General features: G+C 44.5%; 2 protein-coding genes across 2 annotated transcripts in view; one reads left to right on the top strand and one right to left on the bottom strand.

Moving 5' to 3' along the window:
• TMEM116 (transmembrane protein 116) overlaps positions 1–20,818 on the top strand; it is a 105,799-nt gene that overhangs the window by 82,014 nt on the left and 2,967 nt on the right. The window lies entirely within an intron of this gene.
• On the bottom strand, positions 4,359–7,929 carry LOC100354065 (disintegrin and metalloproteinase domain-containing protein 1). Its single transcript, XM_051826844.3, has one exon. The coding sequence runs from the start codon at positions 6,840–6,842 to the stop codon at positions 4,359–4,361; it is 2,484 nt and encodes an 827-aa protein (XP_051682804.3). The 5' UTR covers positions 6,843–7,929.

Genomic DNA, 20,818 nt, shown 5'->3' with positions numbered 1-20,818 from the left:
TGTCTTTTTTTTTAAGTTATTTATTTGAAAGGCAGGGTGGGGAAGAGAGAGGTCTTCCATTTACTGGTTCACTCCCCAAATGGCTCTAATGGTTGGAGCTGTGCTGATCCAAAGCCTAGGAGCCAGGATCTCCCACACAGGTGCAGGGGCCCAAGGACTTGGGCCATCTTCCCCTGCTTTCCCAGGCCACAGCAGAGAACTGGATTGGAAGTGGAGCAGCCGGGTCTCAAACCAGTGCCCATATGGGTTGCAGGCACTGCATGCGGTAGCTTTATCTGGTATACCACAACACCAGCCCCATGTATGATTTATATTTTTAAAGTTTCTTAAAGTATATTCTATGATTCAGAATGTGGTCTAGCTTAGTGGATGATCCATATAAGCTTGAGAAGAATGTGGATACTGTTGATGCAGTATTCTGTGTCTTTGAATTTCTAGCAACTTTGCATATCTGTTTAGAGGAAATGGGAGTTAATATAAATTTCTAAGTCTGTATTATGGCGAATGTAAGCCATTTCTACATTCACATTCTCAAATCTGACTGTGTTTAAACTATAAAGGAACATGCCTTTTTTAAAAAAATAGTATCTAAGTTAGTTTGATATTTTTTTCTAATATTCTCCAAGATGTAGGTACAGGATCCTTCCTTCACCATGAAAAGATTTTTATGTTTTGTTGTTTTTATAATGAGCAAACTTTTCTTCCCTCCTCTATGGTTTATAATATAAACTCCATCCTTTTAAGTCATCCAAGTATTGACGACTTCTTCTTCTTCTTCTTCTTCTTCTTCTTCTTCTTCTTCTTCTTCTTCTTCTTCTTCTTCTTCTTCTTCTTCTTCCTCTTCTTCCTCTTCTTCCTCTTCTTCTTCCTCTTCTTCTTCCTCTTCTTCTTCCTCTTCTTCTTCCTCTTCTTCTTCTTCTTTTTTTTTTGAAAGGCAGTCATAGAGAGGGAGAGATACGCACTGGCTCACTTCCCAAATGGCCACAACAGCCTGAACTGGGCCAATCTGAAGCCAGGACCTTTCTCCAGGTCTCCCATGTGGATGCAGGACCATTCTCTACTACCCTGCAGGCCCATCAGCAGGGATCTGGATGGGAAGTGGAGCAGCCGGGCCTTGAACCGGGCTGATGTGGGATCCCTGTGCCACATGCTGCGGCTTTACCCTCTCGCCACAGCTCTGGCCTCCAGGTATTGGCTTCTTGGAACACAACTCTCCTAGCCTCCCTAAAAAGATTATAGTTTTTCAATAAATCAAAAATACTTAGATCTCTAGGGGCTGGCACTGTGGTGCAGTAGGTTAAGCTTCCACCGGTGGTGCTGGCATCTGATATGGATGCTGAATTAAGCCCAGGCAGCTCTACTTCCAACCCAGCTCCCTGCTAATAACCTGGGAAAGTAGTAGAAGATGGCAAGTGCTTGGGCCCCTGCATCCACATGGGACACCTGGAAGAAGCTCCTGGCTCCTGGCTCCCCACTGCCCTAGCTCCGGCCATTGCGGCCATTTGTGGAGTGAACCAGTGGATGGAAGACCTCTCTCTGTCTTTTCATCTCTCTTTCTGTAACTCTACCTCTCAAATAAATAAATCTTTTTAAAAAAGCTTTGATCTTAAGATAATCTTCTGTGCATAGAATTCTAGGAACCTATTTCAGAACCCAAAATCAAAAATTTGACTTTATTGTTGATCAATTATTTTTTCTTTAATTTTTACTTTTATTTTGAAATTTTAGTTCATTTATTGAGATTTGGACAACAGACCTCCAATCTGCTGATTTAGTATCCAAGTGCTTGCAATGGTTTGCCAGAATAAAGCCAACAGCTGAGAACTCAGTCTAGATCTCCCTTCTAGGTGGCAGGGACCAAACTACTTGAGCTGACCTAGAATCTACGTTAGCAGGGATCTGGAGTTAGAAGCCAGAACTAAGTATCATTGGAATGCAGGCATCTTAACCAGTAGATCAAAGGCCCACCTTTTATTTTCCTTTTGACTTATACATAATTATACATATTTATGGAGTACAATGTTATGTTTCAATACATCTATACAGTACTCAATGATTAAATCAGGGTAATTGCATAACTGTCACCTTAAAACATTTATCATTTCTTTGTGTAGGGAACATTCAAAATCCTTCATACCAGCTGTTTTGATACATTTAATTGTTGTCAACCATAGTTATCATACTATGTTACAAAATATTAAAAGTACCCTAATAGGGGCCAGTGTTACAGCACAGTGGGTTAAGTTGCCAGCATCCCTTATTAGAATGCTGGTTCAAATCCATTGTCTAGCATCCTATCCAGCTCTGTGTTAATGCATTTGGAAAACCGATGAAGAACGGCCCAAGTGTTTGGACCCTTGCTACCCCAATGGGAGATCCAGCCCTTGCTGTTTTGGTCATTTGGGGAATAAACCAGCAGATAGAAGATCCCCCTCTGTGTTACCCTGGCTTTCAAATAAATGAGTTGTTTTTAAAAATAGATAAAAGTAACCTCATATAGTCATACATTTTCATACTTAAATGTGCAGTTCAAGGCCAATATTGTGGCCCAGCATCCCAAATTGGATCTATTTACCGACTCCTGCCCACATTAAACAGATCCTTCTCTGCCATAGTCTTAACTAACAGGATTTTACCTTCTTTGGCTGGAGTTTAAGGTTTTATAAACATTTTTAAACTTACTTCAGCTTATAATATTGGCAATATTGCATCAATGAATGGTTTCAGTTGTAGAATGGCTACATACTGGAAGGATACATCCTGCCCAAGGCACAAACGTTATGCCATATATGAAGATTGGCTCTGGTTAAATCACTCAACTTGGTCTACATATACTGAGCACCTACAGTGAGCTGCGCCCTGTAAACTAAGTAAGATGCCAGCTCACCCCTCCATGCTGTCAGGATCAGCAGGGGAGAGGACACCAATCCATGCTGACGACACAAAACAGTGGCTTCAGGAGAGATGAGTGCATCCATTTGTAAGGTTTTTGTTACATTAGAGTGACTGAGAAAGAAGCCAGGCTCTGGGTAATCAAGGATGTATCAGCTGTCTTCCCCATCACTTTTTCTTTATTGAAGTAGAAAGCTCATGAGGTCATGGAGAATGCTGATGTAGTCATCCCTGGGGAGGGTTGCAGGTTCCAGCCCTTTGCAGCTAGTTCAAGGATCTCTGTTTCCTCATGGACAGGGAAGAGGTTCCCCTGGGAAATTGGCTTAATTAAATTAAGATAATAAATGTAAATCTTTTTAATGTAGTGGCTGACACAAAGTAAATAAAGTTAATTTTATATTTGCATTATGCTGTCTTCCCAAAGTAATTACTACCTCCCAAGCACTGTTACTGCTACTAGAGATTCCTTCTGATTATCAGCCAAGTTACTAATTTAAATGTTTATAATAGAAAGATTTTAATTTCATATATACTCAGAAGGGTTGTAAGATCCATTGTACTGTTTTAAAATTAGTACGGTTTCCAAACTGTAAGTGTTTGTTCATTGGCCATGAGATGTGTAGGGATATGAAATTCACCCCAAGAAAACTAGGAAAACAGAAAGGCTATGAAAGCTATACACAAAAGAAAAAAATGGTTTAGATAAAAAGATAGTATGGTTGAGGGAAACACCTAGAAATACTAGGAATAATAATTGAGTATGCATATGTCATGTTAAACATCTGCAAAACTCATAAAAATAGGTGACTTCAATGTTGGCCTGTTAACACAGGGACAATCAGAGTCTTCTGTGTAAGAGCCAGACCTTCCCATAGACCCACAGAACAATGTATACTCAGGAACTGTATCAATGGAACCAGAAGAAATATCTAACAGGAATATAGTTTTATTTATTTTTGGACTTGCAAACTCCTTATTTGTTGAGTACACTTGTATAGAGCAAGTTAGAACAGTCACAAACAATTGTCCTCATCTAATGGGTAGTTGTTACTGAAATGAAAATCACAATAATGGTAGTAAATTCAGGTACATCTACTACTGTATGTTAAATAACATCCTGAAGATATCATGTCCTGGAAAGAGTTTCTAGTGACTTGAGAGACTGGATCAAAGCAACAAGGATGTTGATGTCCACTTACATATATGAAGACTTCAAATTAAATGTGAAAAAAAAAAACAAAATATACTGAAATATTTAATATATTAAATAAACATTTCTTAAAATTAATAATAAAAGTGGAGGAATCTCTCCTTCTACATTAGTATATTTTTATAGATTGTGGAGGCCTAGTCAGAGCCACTAGAGCCTTAAGTTCTTTCTTCGCCTTTGTTTCATTGAGCCTCTTATTCCCACATAGGACTTGAAAAGTTTGATGTATTTGGCGTCGTTCTCTCACTACTTATGCCTATCCTTCATCCTCTTCCTCCTCCTCCTCCTCCTCCTCTTCCTCCTCCTCCTCCTCCTCCTCCTCCTCTTCCTCTTCTTCAGGTGCTCCCTCTTCTGGTGCTTCTCCTTCAGGTGGAGCTGCTGCTGGTGGGGGTGGAGCTTTTTCAGGCTTGGCTTCACCTTCATCTTTTTTACCAGAAATTTGACTTTTGAAAAGGCAGAGGAAGCAAATAATTATAGCTATTATTATCAGTGCTATAAGTATAATTATTATTAATATTGTCAAGTTTACAGTTTCTTCCTGTTTGGTAGTAGCATTCTGACCACCCCCGTCACTTGGGGGATGAGCAGGTGCTGAACCAGGGGGGCCACTGTCTATACTACCCCCATCTCCTATAACATTGCAGTTGGGGGGTCCATAGCCCTTGTTACAATGACAGTGCCCTAAGTCATTACAAACCCCATTGCCATGACACGTAGTATCATCCTTGCATTCCAAGTGGCCCAAGGAAACATCAGTGCATTCAGAAGACTTGCAGTTTTTAGATGGGGCACAGTAAGTGTCAGCCTTCACATCTCCAATGTCAGCAATATCAGAACCACTGTACGCATCCATACTCCAACACCAGTCATCTCCAAAAGGGGCTTGGATCACTGTGTGGTGTTCTCTAATTACTGGTATGCTTGTAAGACCTGAACATATAAGCTTCCCACAAAGTTTGTTATCCGATGTACATTTTGTATATGGTCCTTGAGGACTGCTGGCATGACCACAGTTTCCAAACCTGTCCCCTTTGCTGTTTATTGCCATGTAACAGTCTTCTGGGGCAGACTTTGCAGGGAACCCAAAACTTGATATACACTGTGAATTAGGGTCCATGCACTCACCACTAACACACCCATATGATTCATGACACACGGTGCCATCCTGCTTGTGTCTGTTTTGAGGGCATACTGGAGATGTACCATCACAATATTCTGGGAGGTCACATGATCCCACAGGACGTCGACAAAGGTGTCCAAGGGACGCAGGTTTGCAATCAACACAGCAGGGTCCAGTGTCACACGCAGCTGCGGCCTTCAGTTTACATTCTGAGTCACAGCATTTGCTATGAGCACAGGCAGAACCACAGTCACACTGCTCTCCTGAGTCCACCACACCGTTTCCACAGTTTCCATCCCTGCGCGTGCGGCTTCTGTGCCGTGGCTTGTTAAATAGGCAGGCTCCTCGGTGTTCACGAAGGAAGCGATAGAAGTCGTCAGAACTGCAGTTACTGAAGCTACTTTCTTTAGTGATATTCTCACCCATGAGACAGAAGGGCTGATTTTTACAAGTGCAGGCCGAGTGGTCATGCTGAATACCCAGGTTGTGCCCCAGCTCATGGGCCATGAGCGCTGCAAACAGGAGGATGTCTTCGTGATGGAAGGACTCCACAGCTGCCGCAAAACCGCTTGAGCAGGCGCCGTTGAGAAATGCCTGGCCCGTGTTCTCTCCAGGATGACGGCCGACAATCATGTGAGCAACATCATGCCTCACACGGTGGACGAGCTGCTCTTGTCTCCAGCTGTTGAAGTTCCTGAGTGTCACTTGTAAGTCCGCTGCAACCTCTGTCAGGTCCCCCTCAGTCCAGATCTCCATTCCAGCCAGTACCACCTCTGTGTTTATGCCCCTCGTGAAGCTGTTGGCCAGAGCAATGATGTCCATGACCCTCTGAACCGTCTCACTGACGTTACGGCCCCACATCTGGAACCGCTGGTTGTCGACCACAACAAACATCTCCACATACTTGGTGTGTGACCACAAGTAGGACAGCGCCTGTGGGTTGTGAAGCTTCCTGCTTCCCTGTTGCCGGCTGGTGGACATCCCTTGACCGCCTTTGGAAGTGACACTACAGGAGACGTGAGCTCCGTGTGCCATCGTGTACAACACATGTTCAAACCGTTTGGAAGAGAGAATGGGCTCAATGCTATAGGATGTTTCCCCCTTAACCAGGACGCCCCTGAGGCCCGAGCAGGTGTTGACAGAAACAAAGGAACCTGGCACCCCGTCTATGTAGCCTTCATAGTAGCAGTTGCGTGAGATGAAAAGCATTTCTTGCCCTAGCACCCTGTTGTGATAGCTGTAGACTGGGAAATCATCCACAAAATAGTCTCTCTTCACATGTAGGTGAACCAGCTGCTTCTGGCCTTGCATGAATAGTATGTAGGATGCCTTTTCTCCAGGTTTTTCACTTCCCTCAACTGTCAGACTCTCAGGGATGACCATTTCGTAAGAAGAATAATGTACCAATTCCATGTATATGCTTGGGAGAAAAATCATCCCCCAGAGCAACATGGTCCCCAGTCTGACACGTGAAAGACCTGGCACTAGTCCCAGCCTCAGACCATTCATCTGGGGAACCCAAGATTGAGGCGCTCTTGTAGCCCCATTCAAAACCATGTGGGGTTGCCAGAAGGAATACAGGGAGGAGGAGGATACTCTGGCTGAGGCTGTCGCCAGCATGACCCTAGTAAATCTGTTGGTGATGCAGGACCTCTGTCCAGCAGCAACAGCTCTGCATGGCAGACAGGATCAGAGACAGGTATTAGTGTCAGGTCAGTGCTGGCTGTAGAAACAGGGGTTACTGACTGCTTCTTAGACTCACAGCCTTCTTTTTCGATTTGGTTATACTTAATCTTTCTGATCTCTCTGTCGTCCCTCAGGTCATTCGTAGTTGGTGGTATCCTCCCGCACCATCAGCTTCAGTTTCCTTGGTTACAGTCCGTTTGACATCATGCAGGGATGTATTATGAAGGACTGCAAACTCTATCCATAGGACGATACCTTGAGAGAGGAAACGAAATCTCCAAACCTTCCTCAACAGGGCCACACGGAACACTCCTCCCCTCCCCTCCTGTTGTCCGTTACTCAGCTAACACTGAACGTTCCAGACCTGGGGCTTAAAGACCTCTTTGGTGGGCATACCTCATTGCCCATTTCCTCTCTTCCAAAACTCTCCTCCTGTAACACATGAGCTTATTAATCCAGATTGATCTTTTCTGCTCAGTGAGGCATCATAGATGTGTATGCATCTCGAAGACCAGTCTCTTAGATCTGGCAAGTGAGGTGGCTGCCCTGTGCCCCTACACAGACACCGAAGTTGGTTACACATCAGGGAGGGACAAGTTCTGCTATTTTTTAACTCATCAAAATTCGCTTACTCAAATTCTGTTAATAACACTGCCCAATAGTATATGTTAGAGATGCTAACTCAGTAGTCCTATTATGTGTGATTGTCATGGGCATATTGATTAGGAGCACACCCTACTAATGATGGCCTTGACATATCAGTATCCTAAGATCATACTTGTTGAAGGCTTTGTATTCTCTGTTGGAATATTCTCCATGTTTTCAGCGGCCACTTCTAATTACTCATCTTGATTTCCCTGTGGGAGTCATAGTGGAGAACTTGTTTTAGAGTAGATGAACAAGAATTATTTTTTGAGTGAATAAGTGACTCACAGGTATGAAAGTCATCTGTAGTATGTTTTTTCTTCGGATTTGCTTTGTGCGTGCTCTAATGGCTAAAAATGCCTTCAGAAAACCCCACGTGCTCATTAATACTGGCTATTGGTCATTAATAAACTCCAAATTTACATCCTACTACGTTTTGTTGGTCAATTAGCTGGCCTGTGATGTTTTTGCCTCACTTGTCACTGAAAACAGTTGGAACAATCAAAAGAGCATTTCTGGCTGGTGCCGCGGCTCAATAGGCTAATCCTCTGCCTGCGGCACCGGCACACCGGGTTCTAGACATGGTCGGGGCACCGGATTCTGTGCCGGTTGCTCCTGTTCCTGTCCAGCTCTCTGCTGTGGCCCTGGAGTGCAGTGGGGATGGCCCAAGTCCTTGGACCCTGCACCTGCATGGGAGACCAGAAGCACCTGGCTCCTGGCTTCGGATCAGCGTGGTGCGCAGGCCGCAGCACCGGCCGCAGCGGCCATTGGGGGGTGAACCAACGGCAAAGGAAGACCTTTCTCTCTGTCTCTCTCTCTCACTGTCCACTCTGCCTGTCAAAAATAAAATAAAATAAAATAAAAAATAAAAAAAAATAAAATGATGCTTCAGTGTATATTCCCAAAAGAGTATGTTAATTTCCACTGCTGCACTTTCACAGGAATGCCTGGTCTTGAGTCTTTTAAATTTTCCCAAGCTTTGATATATGTGGATATCCTTTTGGGGCTGTGCTTTGTATTACCCTGAATACTAATGAATATGAATACCTTCAGAAATATTTATGGACCCATTTTTCTATACTGATGCTGCTAGAATAAGGCTTTCATGCCCCATCTGTACAGCAAAACTACTCTACCATAGGATACCAATGAAGACCTTCCTCTGTCAGATCACACGATCAACCCTCAGTCTCCTCTTTATGAGCTTATCAACTTTTTTTTAAGATTTATTTATTTATTTGAAAGTCAGAGTTACACAGAGAGAGGAGAGGCAGAGAGAGAGAGGTCTTCTGTCTGATTTTTTACTCCCCAGATGGCCACAATGGCCAGAGCTGCCCTGATCTGAAGCCAAGAGCCAGGAGCTTCTTCTGGGTCTCCCACATGTGTACAGGGGCCCAAGGACTTGGGCCACTTTCTACTGCTTTCCCAGGCCATAGCCGAGTGATGGATTGGAAGTGGAGCAGCCAGGTCTAGAGCCAGCGCCCAAAGGGATGCTGGCACTTCAGGCCAGGGCATTAACCCACTGTACCACAGCACTGGCCCCAGGTTGCAGGATTTGATTACTTATATCATTTTGTGGCAACAGTTTTATGTTCTTATAAAGAACATAAATTGTCTATGACTTTCTATAAATTATGGCATACTACTTACCTCAAATTTGGGACCTATCTCCACTTTTAAAACCCTAAGAACATTGGGCCAGCATTTTGGCAAAGTGAATAAAGCCATCACCTGCAATGCCAGTATCCCATATGGCACTGGTCTGAGTCCTGGCTACTCTACTTCTGATCCAACTCCCTGCTAATGACCTGGGAAAAGCAGCAGAATATGGCCCAAGTGCTTGGACCCCTGCCACCCACATGGGAGACCCAGATGATACTCCTGGCTCCTGGCTTCAGCCTTGCTCAGTGGTGGCCATTGCAGCCATTGCAGTGAACCATTGGGTAGACGACCTCTCTCTCTCTCCTTCTCTCTGTAACTCTGATTTTCAAATAAAATAAATCTTAAAAAAACAGGAACATTTGCTGACACCTTTCTTTGAGCATACTTATCTGCGTTTCTCTGTTTGCTTCATTTTTATTTGAAAGACATAGAGATAGACAGAGGCAGGCAGACAGAGCTCTTCCATCTGCTTATTCACTAATCCAAATGTCCACAATAGCTGGGGCCAGGCCAGGCTGAAGTTGGGAGCCAGAAACTCAATAGCTAGGTCTCCCATGTTGGTGGCATCATCACTGACATCCAGGGTGTGCATCAGCAGGAAGCTGGAATCAGGAACAGAGCCAAGACTCAAATGCAGGGACTCCGAAATACAGATGTTGGTACCCCAGGTTCCATCTTACTGCTGTGCCAGATGCTCACCCCTGTGAGCATATCTGCCCATTATGATCTAATTTATCCATGGAAATAAAGGATAGCTTTGGGTGGATAAAGGGTTGGTGGTGGACATGAGAGAAAGCTTTGCCTTCTGTTCCTTTGCCCCAGCACTATGCCTTTTATACTTCTGTTGTTTGTGAAATTTTCTCCACTAATGTCTAGTTCATGAAAATCGACTACTAGAATAAATGTGGTAGTTTCAGAGTTTACTCTTTTTGTCCCCTTAGAAGGTTTTCTTTCTCTAATGCATGACTTACCTCCAGAATTTGATATTTTTTTAACAACATGCCTGAGAGTGGAGAGCATATATACTTCCTGTTGCATAAAAAACAACCACTTGGTGGTGTGTTTTAGATTCACTCTTCTGTGGATTCTACCTCACTTTCGCCCTTGAGTATCCTCAAAGAGAACCTACGTCTCATCTGGGTAAATTGAGGAAAGTATTTTGGAGTAGTTCCAAGGGCATAACCAGGACTATGCAGATTAAAATAAAAAGAAGTAAGGGAGAGTGAGATCATTCCACAGAAACAAGACCACAAACAAAAGCCCAGAATCTGCCGTGGATGTGTTATATAGTGAGGACAGACATGCTGATAGTGTGATCAGAGACCGCTGATCAGAGGTTCTTGTCTTCACACAGAATTTAGACGTGAGATAGTGGCAGAACTCATGCTAGCCAGGTTTAATGAAAAAGAGTACACCTGACAGCTCAGGTTGGCATCTTGGGAAATAACTGAAATCCCAGTCCATTTTCTAATGGGAGTTTTTATGGATATGGGTATGGGCTTCCATTTCTCATTCCCCCATACCCTTTCTGGGATATTCCTCCTAGAATGTCATAATAGACCTGTGAGCCCCTGGGTGTAAGGCAGGGGAGGTTCCCCTAAGCTTCTTCCTTTAAGTGCTAGTCTGCTCCTAAGGCTTACTTCTACATTTATTCACTCTATTTTCTTCCCCCAAAATTCTCATTTTATTTGCCTCTGTTACACACATAGGCTAATGTCTGTCTAGCTACCCAATAATGGAAGAAATACTTACTTTCAGAAACTGTGGTAGGTAACAATTGGAAATGGACATTAGGTTCCAGTCACCACAGGCCTTCGATACTGAAGGAGCTCAGGACTAAAAGCAGGCCAGGCTGACATCATCCCACAGCTCCTTACCAGAAAGCATAAACCACAACAAAACAGGATGGAAGCCCCTTGTCACAAATACTTGTCTACGATGCCCAGATCTACGCTTACATAAAAACAAGTTAGAAAGAGCTCCATTAAGACTGCCTCCGCCTCCATAGTAACCAATGTATAGCCACTGCCTCTGTTCACCTTTGTCCCTTGGGGGTGACATGTTAAGGACATACAAATACCCCTAGAGTGTGAGAGCAGCTGGACACAAATTGATGCCCGAATGGGATGCCAGCATTGCAGCTTTACTGGTTATGCCACAACGCCAGCCCAATAAATAAATCCTTAACAAAAATAAGTGTTAGTCCTAATTTTAAATTTTTTTCAAGCTGGATATTCAGTGGTATACAGAAAAATAAATTTGAAAACCTATTTTGAGCTCCTTGGAAAAGGAGGAGTTGACAGACAGTTTCTGCATGATTTATTTCACAGGTGCTTTGTGATTTCACAGCAGTAGTAAAAGCAGCAACATGCTAGATTCCCTGTACCTAAAATGCACATCAGAACGATGAACCATGTCACTGCTGCTGCACTTTGATCCAGCTCCCTGCTAATGGCCTAGGAAAAGCAGCAGCAGATGGCCTGAGTGTTTGTCCCCTGCTACCCATGTGGGAAGACTAGGAAGAAGCTCCTGGCTCTTGGCTTTAGCCTTGCCCAGCCCCAGCAGTTGTGGCCAGCTGGGGAATGAACCAACAGATGGAAGATCTCTCCTCTCTTCCCTCTCCTCCTCTCACCTCCTCTCCTCCCCTCTTCGTTTCATCCCTTCCCTTCTCTTCCCCTCCTCTCCCCCCTCCCCTCTCCTCCCCTCCCCTCCCCTCCTCTCCTCCCCCTCCCCCATTTCTCCCCCCACCCCATCCTTACCTCCCTCTCTCTGTATCTTCGACTTTCAAATAAATAAGTAAATCTTAAGAAAAAGAAGAAAGACGAACAGTTTTCACATCAAGGGCTTTCAATCTCAAATGAATAGAGCCATTGATTGAGGTTCAGTGTGGGGATCAGACATAGTAATAAACTGGATGGGCATATCTTTTTTTTTTTTTTTTTTTTTTTTACAGGCGGAGTGGACAGTGAGAGAGAGAGACAGAGAGAAAGGTCTTCCTTTGCCGTTGGTTCACCCTCCAATGGCCGCCGTGGCTGGCGCACTGCGGCCAGTGTACCGCACTGATCTGAAGCCAGGAGCCAGGTGCTTCTCCTGGTCTCCCATGGGGTGCAGGGCCCAAGCACCTGGGCCATCCTCCACTGCACTCCCTGGCCACAGCAGAGAGCTGGCCTGGAAGAGGGGCAACCAGGACAGAATCTGGCACCCCAATGGGCATATCTTAAAGAGCTAGGAAAATGTTCCCTGAGCCATTAGAATTGTATACTAAACATCCTGTTTTAATGAGAGCACAGATTTCCTCTTTAGGTGGGTGTGAAGAAATATCATAAGTCATTTGGCATTGGAGGATTACCTTCATCAGTAGGAAAACATAAGAACAATCCTCTTTCTTTCTACACAGCCCAGTAGGCATATAATAACCAGAAAAAAAGCATACTTAGAGTAAGTATAAATCTTACTTTCTTACCTCTTCCAAGGCATAAGGCATGGGTGAGGGCCACGAGTTAACCTTTTGGGAAGAGGTACCTGGTGGCAATGCTTTTGCTTCCAAAGTTTCCTGAAGGTTACTACTGCACGTTTAGTCCATTAATTTCCCTAATATTTTCAATTGTTTCCATCTATAAAGAATAACAGATCTGGAGTTACTAAGGAAACATCAGTCAGATGCAGCCTGCTAGAATATGCTGTTCAAAGTGTTAGGTAGGATGTTAGAAATGAGCGTGTGTGTGTGTCCGAGACCTAAGGGAAAACAAGGCCTCAGAAGCACACCTTCGAAGCAACCAGACTGTTCCACAGAGAAAGATCCCCAGGAAAGTCCTCTCTGCTCAGCACCAAATTGGTTACGCAGCCTGATAACACTGGGCAATAAAGCCTTCACAGCCTCCCCCTAATCTAGGGAAGGCTCTGCTCTGCACCAGGAAGGCTATCCAGTCTGATAAAACTGAGCAGTAAAACCTTGAAAGGACTTTTACCTGATTTATATTCAGCATCCTCTTTGTCCAGGAGAATAGGGAAGAGGGGAAGGAGAAACAGCAGGAAGAACTGAATGCTTAAACCTCCTTAAAAACCACAGTCTAAATGTAAACTACGCACCCCCATTCAGATCCTGTCTGGAGAGGTCCCCCTCTGTTCTAACAGATGCCCCAGCCCATTAAACCTTGCTGCCTTGCTTACCACCCTCTGTGTCACATCTGAATTCTTCATTGTGAAGACAAGCACTTATTCTGCTCATCTCCACTAACAAATGCGCTTATGCATAGGTCCCTCAGAAGGGTCTGGAAGCAAGGTGGCTGAATTTAAAGACAATATAATTTTTAGAGTCATGTTTAGGTTGTCAGGTGATATGGCCAGGTGTTTCCAAACAGCCATAAGGGAACTGGTAACTGCCCTGTTGTTCCATAAATGAAAACACAGTGAAATGGGCTGCCCACGAGTGAACTGCTCCACCTCCTGCAGTACATCACAAATGGCTGTTAACCTCAGAGACGTAAGTCAGCCTTGGGTGACAGTTTCCACATTTTTGAAATGTATGCTATTGGGTATTTCATTTTTTAGATTTTGAATCAGTTCTCTCAGTCCTGATCCTTACTTCCTGGTTACCAAGAAGTCAGAGAGCTATGTCAAGCTTGACAACCTCAGTATGGGTGCTATATATAATAGATTCTAGCATAAGATGTGAGAATTCCAAGCATCACATCTAATTGGCTTATCTTTAATCTTTTTTAAAAAAAGATTTATTTTATTTATTTGAAAGAGTTAAGTAGAGGGGCCGACACTGTGGCGCAGCAGGTTAAAGCCCCGGTCTGCAGCGCCATCATCCCATAGAGGCGCTGGTTCAAATCCTGGCTGCTCCACTTCCAATCCAGCTCTCAGCTATGGCCTGGGAAAGCAGTAGAAGATGGCTCAAGTCCTTGGGCCTCTGCTCCCATGTGGGAGACCCAGAAGAAGCTCCTAGCTCCTGGCTTTGGATCAGCTCAGCTATGACCATTGCAGTCATTTGGGGAGTGAACCAGTGAATGGAAAACCTCTCTCCCTTTCTCTCTGGCTCTGCCTCTCTCTGTAACTCTTTTTTTTTTTTTTTTTTTTTTTTATTTTGACAGGCAGAGTGGACAGTGAGAGAGAGAGACAGAGAGAAAGGTCTTCCTTTGCCGTTGGTTCACCCTCCAATGGCCGCCGTGGCCGGCGCGCTGCGGCCAGCGCAGCGCGCTGATCCGATGGCAGGAGCCAGGAGCCAGGTGCTTTTCCTGGTCTCCCATGGGGTACAGGGCCCGAGCACCTGGGCCATCCTCCACTGCACTCCCTGGCCACAGCAGAGGGCTGGCCTGGAAGAGGGGCAACCGGGACAGAATCCGGCGCCCCGACCGGGACTAGAACCCGGTGTGCCGGCGCCGCTAGGCGGAGGATTAGCCTAGTGAGCCGCGGCGCCGGCTCTGTAACTCTTTCAAATAAATAAAGCAAATCTTTAAAAAAAGAGAGTTGAGAGAGAGAGAGAGTTCTTCCATCTGCTGGTTCACTCCCCAAATGACCACAATGGCTGGAGCTGACTGACCTGAAACCAGAAACCAGAAGTGTCTTCCAGGTCTCCCATGTGGTGCAGGGGCCCAAGGACCTGGACCATCTTCCACTGCTTTCCCAGGTGCATTAGCAGAGAGCTGGATCAGAAGTAGAGCAGCTGGGACTCAAACTGGTGCCCATATTGGATGCTGGCACTGCAGACCAGAGCTTTAACCTGCTGTGCCGCAGCAGTGGCTCCAGTTAGCATATCTTTAAAATGATGGCCTTCTGTAGAGGCTGTAACTGTGGCAATCTATTATGATAGATACTATCAGGTAATTAAGAACCCTTTCTTTATAACCTCTCAGCCTTATGTTGTAGTTTAGGGTTAACCCCAGTAACTCCATCTTAACTCCATGGCTCCTCCACAAACCTCTTGTCATCTTTTTCTTGAAAACATTATTGATCAGTCATTTTGTAGCCAGACTCATTTGTTCCACATTGCCAGGATGAACTTGGTACTGGTTGTTGGTGTGCCCTAGTGGAGCATACAAATTGGATGGAGTTTAGCTTGCATGAGGCTTTTTGGAGGTTTCATGGTAGCTCCATGTGGAGTTTAACTTCCCCGTGGCCATCGTAGCATCCCTTCCTTCCTCATCGGCGATGAGGCACAGGTGCATCATGGGAAAGTGGGCATACCAGATTGACAAGTAAGGGGATCAAATTACAATGCAGGACTGGCAGAGATTGCAGCACTTCTGTACCTAACTCCCTGCTTAGTTTTCTTATGTAATTCCTTCATCTGAGATTGTCCCTTAATCTCTATGGGAGGTTGAGACTATTGCACGTTGAATTAAGGCATTGGCCCTATCTATCCAAGGAACAAAAATCTCTGGGTAGCTGATCTATTGTTTCCATATTAAAAGTGGGAAGATTTTCATCAGTTACTGCCAGTAGCCATGGTCCTTTCCGTGAACATCACTTCTCTGAAAAGTTGTCAGATTCTGAAAAAGACAGATTTGTCAGTTAAGATGACCATAATTAGAAAAAGACAGGTTGAAGGTAGACTCCCTCTTAGAAAATGGAAAGTATTTTGTATCATTTCTCAGATAACAGGGGCTGGCAGACTTTCCTTACTCAAATTTTAAAACTATTTAGCTTGGATATAAATCCTTGCAGTGTCTCTTTCTGTGAGCATAATGTTGTTAAAAATAAATGTGACATTCCATTAGTTAGTGCACATAGTCCACCTTCTTCTGACCAGTAGGTAATTGGGGGCTAAAGGATAGTCCACAGCTTTCCACTCGAGAATCCACAGACTTGAGTAACTGCTGCCAAAGTGTACACAGATTTTTTTTTAAGTTTTATTTTATTTATTTCGAAGGCAGAGATCTTCAGTCTGCTCATTGACTCCTCAGATGGCTGCAACGGTCAGGCCTGGATCAGGTTGAAGCCAGGAGACAGGAGCTTATCCAGGTCTCCTATGTGGGTGCAGGGGCTCAAGACCTTCGGCCATTTTCCTGCTGCTTTCCCATGCACATTAGCTGGGAGATGGTCAGAAGTGGAGCAGCTGGGACCGGAATCGGTGCCCGTATGGGATGCTGGTGTTGCCCGCAGCTGCTTAACCTGCTGTGCCACAATGCTGACCCCAATACATAGGATGTTTTTTTAAAGTGACTTCTTGAGATGTTGCAGGATTTTCTCCTATTACAGTGGAAGAATTTAGTAGGGAGTTTTCCTGCCGATAGTAGTTTCCTGAGAGAATCAGAAGAGGTAGGTAAAACATGTCTGCTAGAGTACAAAAACCTTAAAACAAAAGCAGAGATTTTAGTTTTTGCTTTTTGAAGAGGAATTTGTTGTCTCCACTTGGTTCACAAGAGTAGATAGACTTATCCCCTGTGTACACCTGTGAATGAATACTCTAGTGGTAGTGGTTTAATTCTTGACAGATGAATCTAGCTAGAAATTCCCTGTAATTTAACTGAAGGAGGAGTGCTGAGTAGCACCTGATGAGGTCCCTTCCATTTAGGCTGTAACTAGTCAGAAGGTAATCTTTCCTTCCAATTTTTTTTTAAATATTTACTTTATCTATTTGAAAGGCAGAGTTAGAGAGGGAGAGACAGAGAGAGAGGACTTCCATCTGCTGGTTCCCTCCCCCAAATGGCAACGTCTGGGACTGGGCCAGGCCAAAGCCAGAAGGCAGGAGCTTCTTCTGGGTCTCCCACATGGGTGGCAGGGGCCCAAGTGCTTGGACCATCTTTTGCTGCTTTCCTGGGCCATTAGTAGGGAGCTGTATCAGAAATGGAGCAGCAGGACTGAAACCAGTGCCCATATGAGATGCTGGGTTTGCCCCCCAGCACCGGCCCCACCTTGGAAGTTTTTAACAAAACTAGATCTGGAGAGATCAGCTGTTCATGACTTTTGGAATCTGGCACTGAGAGATTTTTGTCCCTGTATTCTGTCAGAGCCTTTTGTACCTGACCTAGATTGATAATATGGTTTATCTGATCCTGGGTATCTGAATCAAAGAGGATGTCATGGGTGAGAAATAGTCTCTCATAACATTTCAGAAGGGCTAAATTTTAAAGTAGTGTTAGGTCCTGCCATCCTAAGGAAGCCTGTTATTTAAGCCGTGATTTGAGTTCTCTTGCCAAAGCTTAGCCAGTGTCCCTTTAAGATGACGATTACCTGAAGATTGAGGTCTGCAAGAGGCGTGGAGATGTTAAGAGATCCCTAAAGCAGTGCTATCTGCCGAGTCACTTTAGACACAAAAGGGGCACAATGATCACTTTGGAGTGATTTTTGACTTTAGACACTTCTTGTGCCTTTTGTGTTGGGGTTGGAAAAGCCTTTACCATCCTATTAAAGTAGTGCTATAGACTAATAGGTATCTGTGACCATTTGCTAAGGGCATGTTAATGAAGTCTGTCTGCCAGTCTTCACCTGGGTGTGATCCTCTTCCTTGTACCAGAGGGGAGTAAGGGGATGAGAGTGTGCATTCTGGTGTGACCACTAGGGTTATTTTGTAAACAGAGTAGACAGGACTAAGTTACTTCTCTTATAATATTATCCATATATTATTATTTCCCTCCAGATATCAAAAACGATCTGTATTAGGGCTTCTCCTCCCAGATGGGTATTTTCCTAATATTTTCCATTGAGAGTCCACCAGGAATGTGATCTTATAATCTAAGTCCATTACCCAGTGATATCTTTGGTGCAGCCTTGTTGCTGAGTCTATTTTATCTCAGCCATGGTATAGTAGGGCTATCTGATTGCCTGTATAGGCTGTTGAGATCATTAGAACCGTTTTTAGAACCTCTTGAGTACCAGCTTTCTTTGCTGTCCTGTCAGTGAATCCCTTTGTTGATGTGGCTGCTTTCCTTGTGGTGTCCCCTGCAGTGGACAACAGTCTCTTTCAGATGTTCCAAAACTTCCTGGAAGAACACTAGAATCTCTTTCCCATGTTTAATAGTTCTTTGTAGTCAGTAGGCCTCTTTCTTCCAAAGTGCTGTATGTTCATGTAACACAAGGAAAACATATTTGGCAACTATGTAAATATTAACTCTGTCCTTTTCCTAATTGTAAGGCACCAGTTAATATGATAAGCAGAGGGGCCGGTGCTGTGGCGTAGCAGGTAAAGACCGCCACCTCAGTGCCGGCATCCCATATGGGCACTGGTTCGATTCCCAGCTGCTCCACTTCAGATCCAGCTCTCTTCCATGGCCTGGGAAAGCAGCAGAAGATAGCACAAGTGCTTGGGCCCCTGAAAGCATGTGGGGTACCCGGAAGAATCTCCTGGCTTCATATCAAACTAGCTCTGGCTGTTGTGGCCATTTGGGGAGTGAACCAGCAGTTAGAAGACCTTTCTCTCTCTCTGCCTCCTCCTCTCAGTAACTCTGCCTTTCAAATAAGTAAGTAAATCTTAAAAAAAAAAAAAAAAAACAATACGCAGAACACTTTGAGCTGAGATGTTTGAATCAAGGCAACACCTGAACTTATTGTTCTGTGAGTGACTTCCACCATGGTAGATCCTGCCTTTCTAGCTCCATCTTCCATGAAACCACTGACATCTGTGAATCACTCAACATACAGAGCTTCCAGAGGTTGATCTCATAGATTAGTTCTGTTAGATCTGCTTCATGGTCTCTACACAAGAGTGAACAAGCTTTTCAGTACATTTAGGTGGCAGGAGAGTAGCTGGACTGGTGACTTGGCATATTTGGAAAGTTAGCTCAGGTAAATCTAAAAGAAGAGCCTGATATCTAGTAAGGTGTTCAACTGCCGTCCGTTGATGTCCTTTATTCTCTAAGGAGTCCTAGAACTCCTTGTACCTGGTTTGGAGCTTGAACTTCAAGATGCAGGCCTAAAGTCAGTTGCGTAGTTTCCACTAAAAGCTCTCTAGCAGTGACTGATCTTAAAGATGCAGACCAACCCTTCGCCATTGAATATAATTACTTAAAAATATAGGCCACTGGTCGTGAAAGTGGACCCCATTTCTGAGTAAGCACCCCAGAGCTATTACCTGTTTGTCTGCTACAGAATGACAGCAAGGTTTGCCATCAATTCCCATAATAATATAACTCTTTGAGGACAGAGGTCCTCCATGGAAATTCAGTACAGAATAATAATACATATTAGTTAGAAAATTAATGCTCTTATATGTATTGTCACTAATCACATGATGCTCCTGGCTTGAGATATTTGGATTGTGTGAGTATCTTAAGTCCCCAGGCCCCATATATCTTCAGACAAGGCCGTGAGGGAATTGGGAGGCCCTCTAAGCTGAGGACAGTCCCTCTTCCAGTGACTGTCTCTCTTACACTGGGGTTACAGACTAGGTGAGTCCTTCAGGTAGGGACATTCTTTGCATCATGTCCCTACTTCCCACACCTGAATTACTTTCCCTTGGCCTTCCAACCATAGCAGAATGCTTCCAGGGTTGACTCTGAGGTCTCCAGATGTTGGTTACAGCAACTGCCATCTTATGAGCCTGCTGTCTGGACCACTTCCCATGTTGGAATATTCCTTCCTCTGCAGCTCTGTCTCAAATACCTGAAATGTTATTTCTGTCATCTGGCTCATGGGAATCTGGGTTCCCATGGCCATTTCCTGAAACTGTACCCTTAGGAGTGAGTTCATAGGAATGGATGCCAAATTATCCACAGCTGAAATTCTCTTCAAAACCTGAGAAGACTAAAGTAGACGTGGCTCTGCAGGAGTCCAGTTACGTTCAAACACTTAGGTTGAACACTTACATTAAGTGAGATGAGTGTCCCAAGATCTCCTTTCTTTTTGGCAGATGGAGTTTCATATAGATCTATATCGCAGCCCTCTTTAGGGCTCCCTAGAGGTTGATCTAAACCTGGAGTCTCCTTCCAGAACTGAAATAAAAATGCTCCAACACTCTGATTATTTTCAGGGGCTTCTACCACCATGCCTAGGACTTTTGACCTCTAGGGGGCACTGCCATGCCTAAGGCTTCATCTGAGCCAAAGTAGGCTTTAAACCCACAGCTGGGATTGATAAATCCATGTCCTAGCATGTTGGTCCTAAGAAACCAGCATTTAAATTTCCTGAAGCTGTCTCCTTCAGTGAGAGATAAGGAGTTTGGTCATGAGAGATACCAAACCGCAGCTGGCTAGCAGTTGCCACACCCACAGACCATGCAGTGGGAGCCAGGTGAAGCTAAACCTGCTTCTCTAGTCCTGGAGGCTGCAGCCTTCCAGAGCAGTGGGCCTTGCAGTGGCGATCTATGGGCGTCAACACACGTATGGCCTGGTGCTTTTGGTGTGTCTGGGCTGTGAGCTGACTGGGGAAAGAGAGTGGCAATGTTTTACTTCTCAAACATGTCAGGTGCCACCCAACTGTCCTGTATATTGGGGTCAGTGACAATGCATCTTTTGCCAGAACAAGAAGTCCCACCCCTGGCAGTCAGATGGAGAAATTGGGTAACAGGAACTGGATTATCCCCCTTCCCTTTTGTTCCTTATCAGAAGAGAAGGAGGGAAGAGGAGTGAAGGAAACACATACACTGAAAACAGGGAAGAAAAGACTAAAGTAAACCATGTGGAATTCACACAGGGTGGACAATTAGAAGAGGGTTACAGCAA

The sequence above is a fragment of the Oryctolagus cuniculus genome, chromosome 21 (assembly GCF_051225735.1).
Source record: "Oryctolagus cuniculus isolate XC-2025 breed Fujian yellow rabbit chromosome 21, ASM5122573v1, whole genome shotgun sequence".
NCBI classification, from domain to species: Eukaryota; Metazoa; Chordata; class Mammalia; order Lagomorpha; family Leporidae; genus Oryctolagus; species Oryctolagus cuniculus.
Note: the sequence above shows the minus strand (reverse complement) of the source record. Positions and strands in the feature narration are given on the sequence as shown.

Coding starts and splice junctions, on each gene's coding strand:
- LOC100354065 (XM_051826844.3), bottom strand. CDS start 6,842: ATGCTGGCGACAGCCTCAGCCAGAGTATCCTCCTCCTCCCTGTATTCC.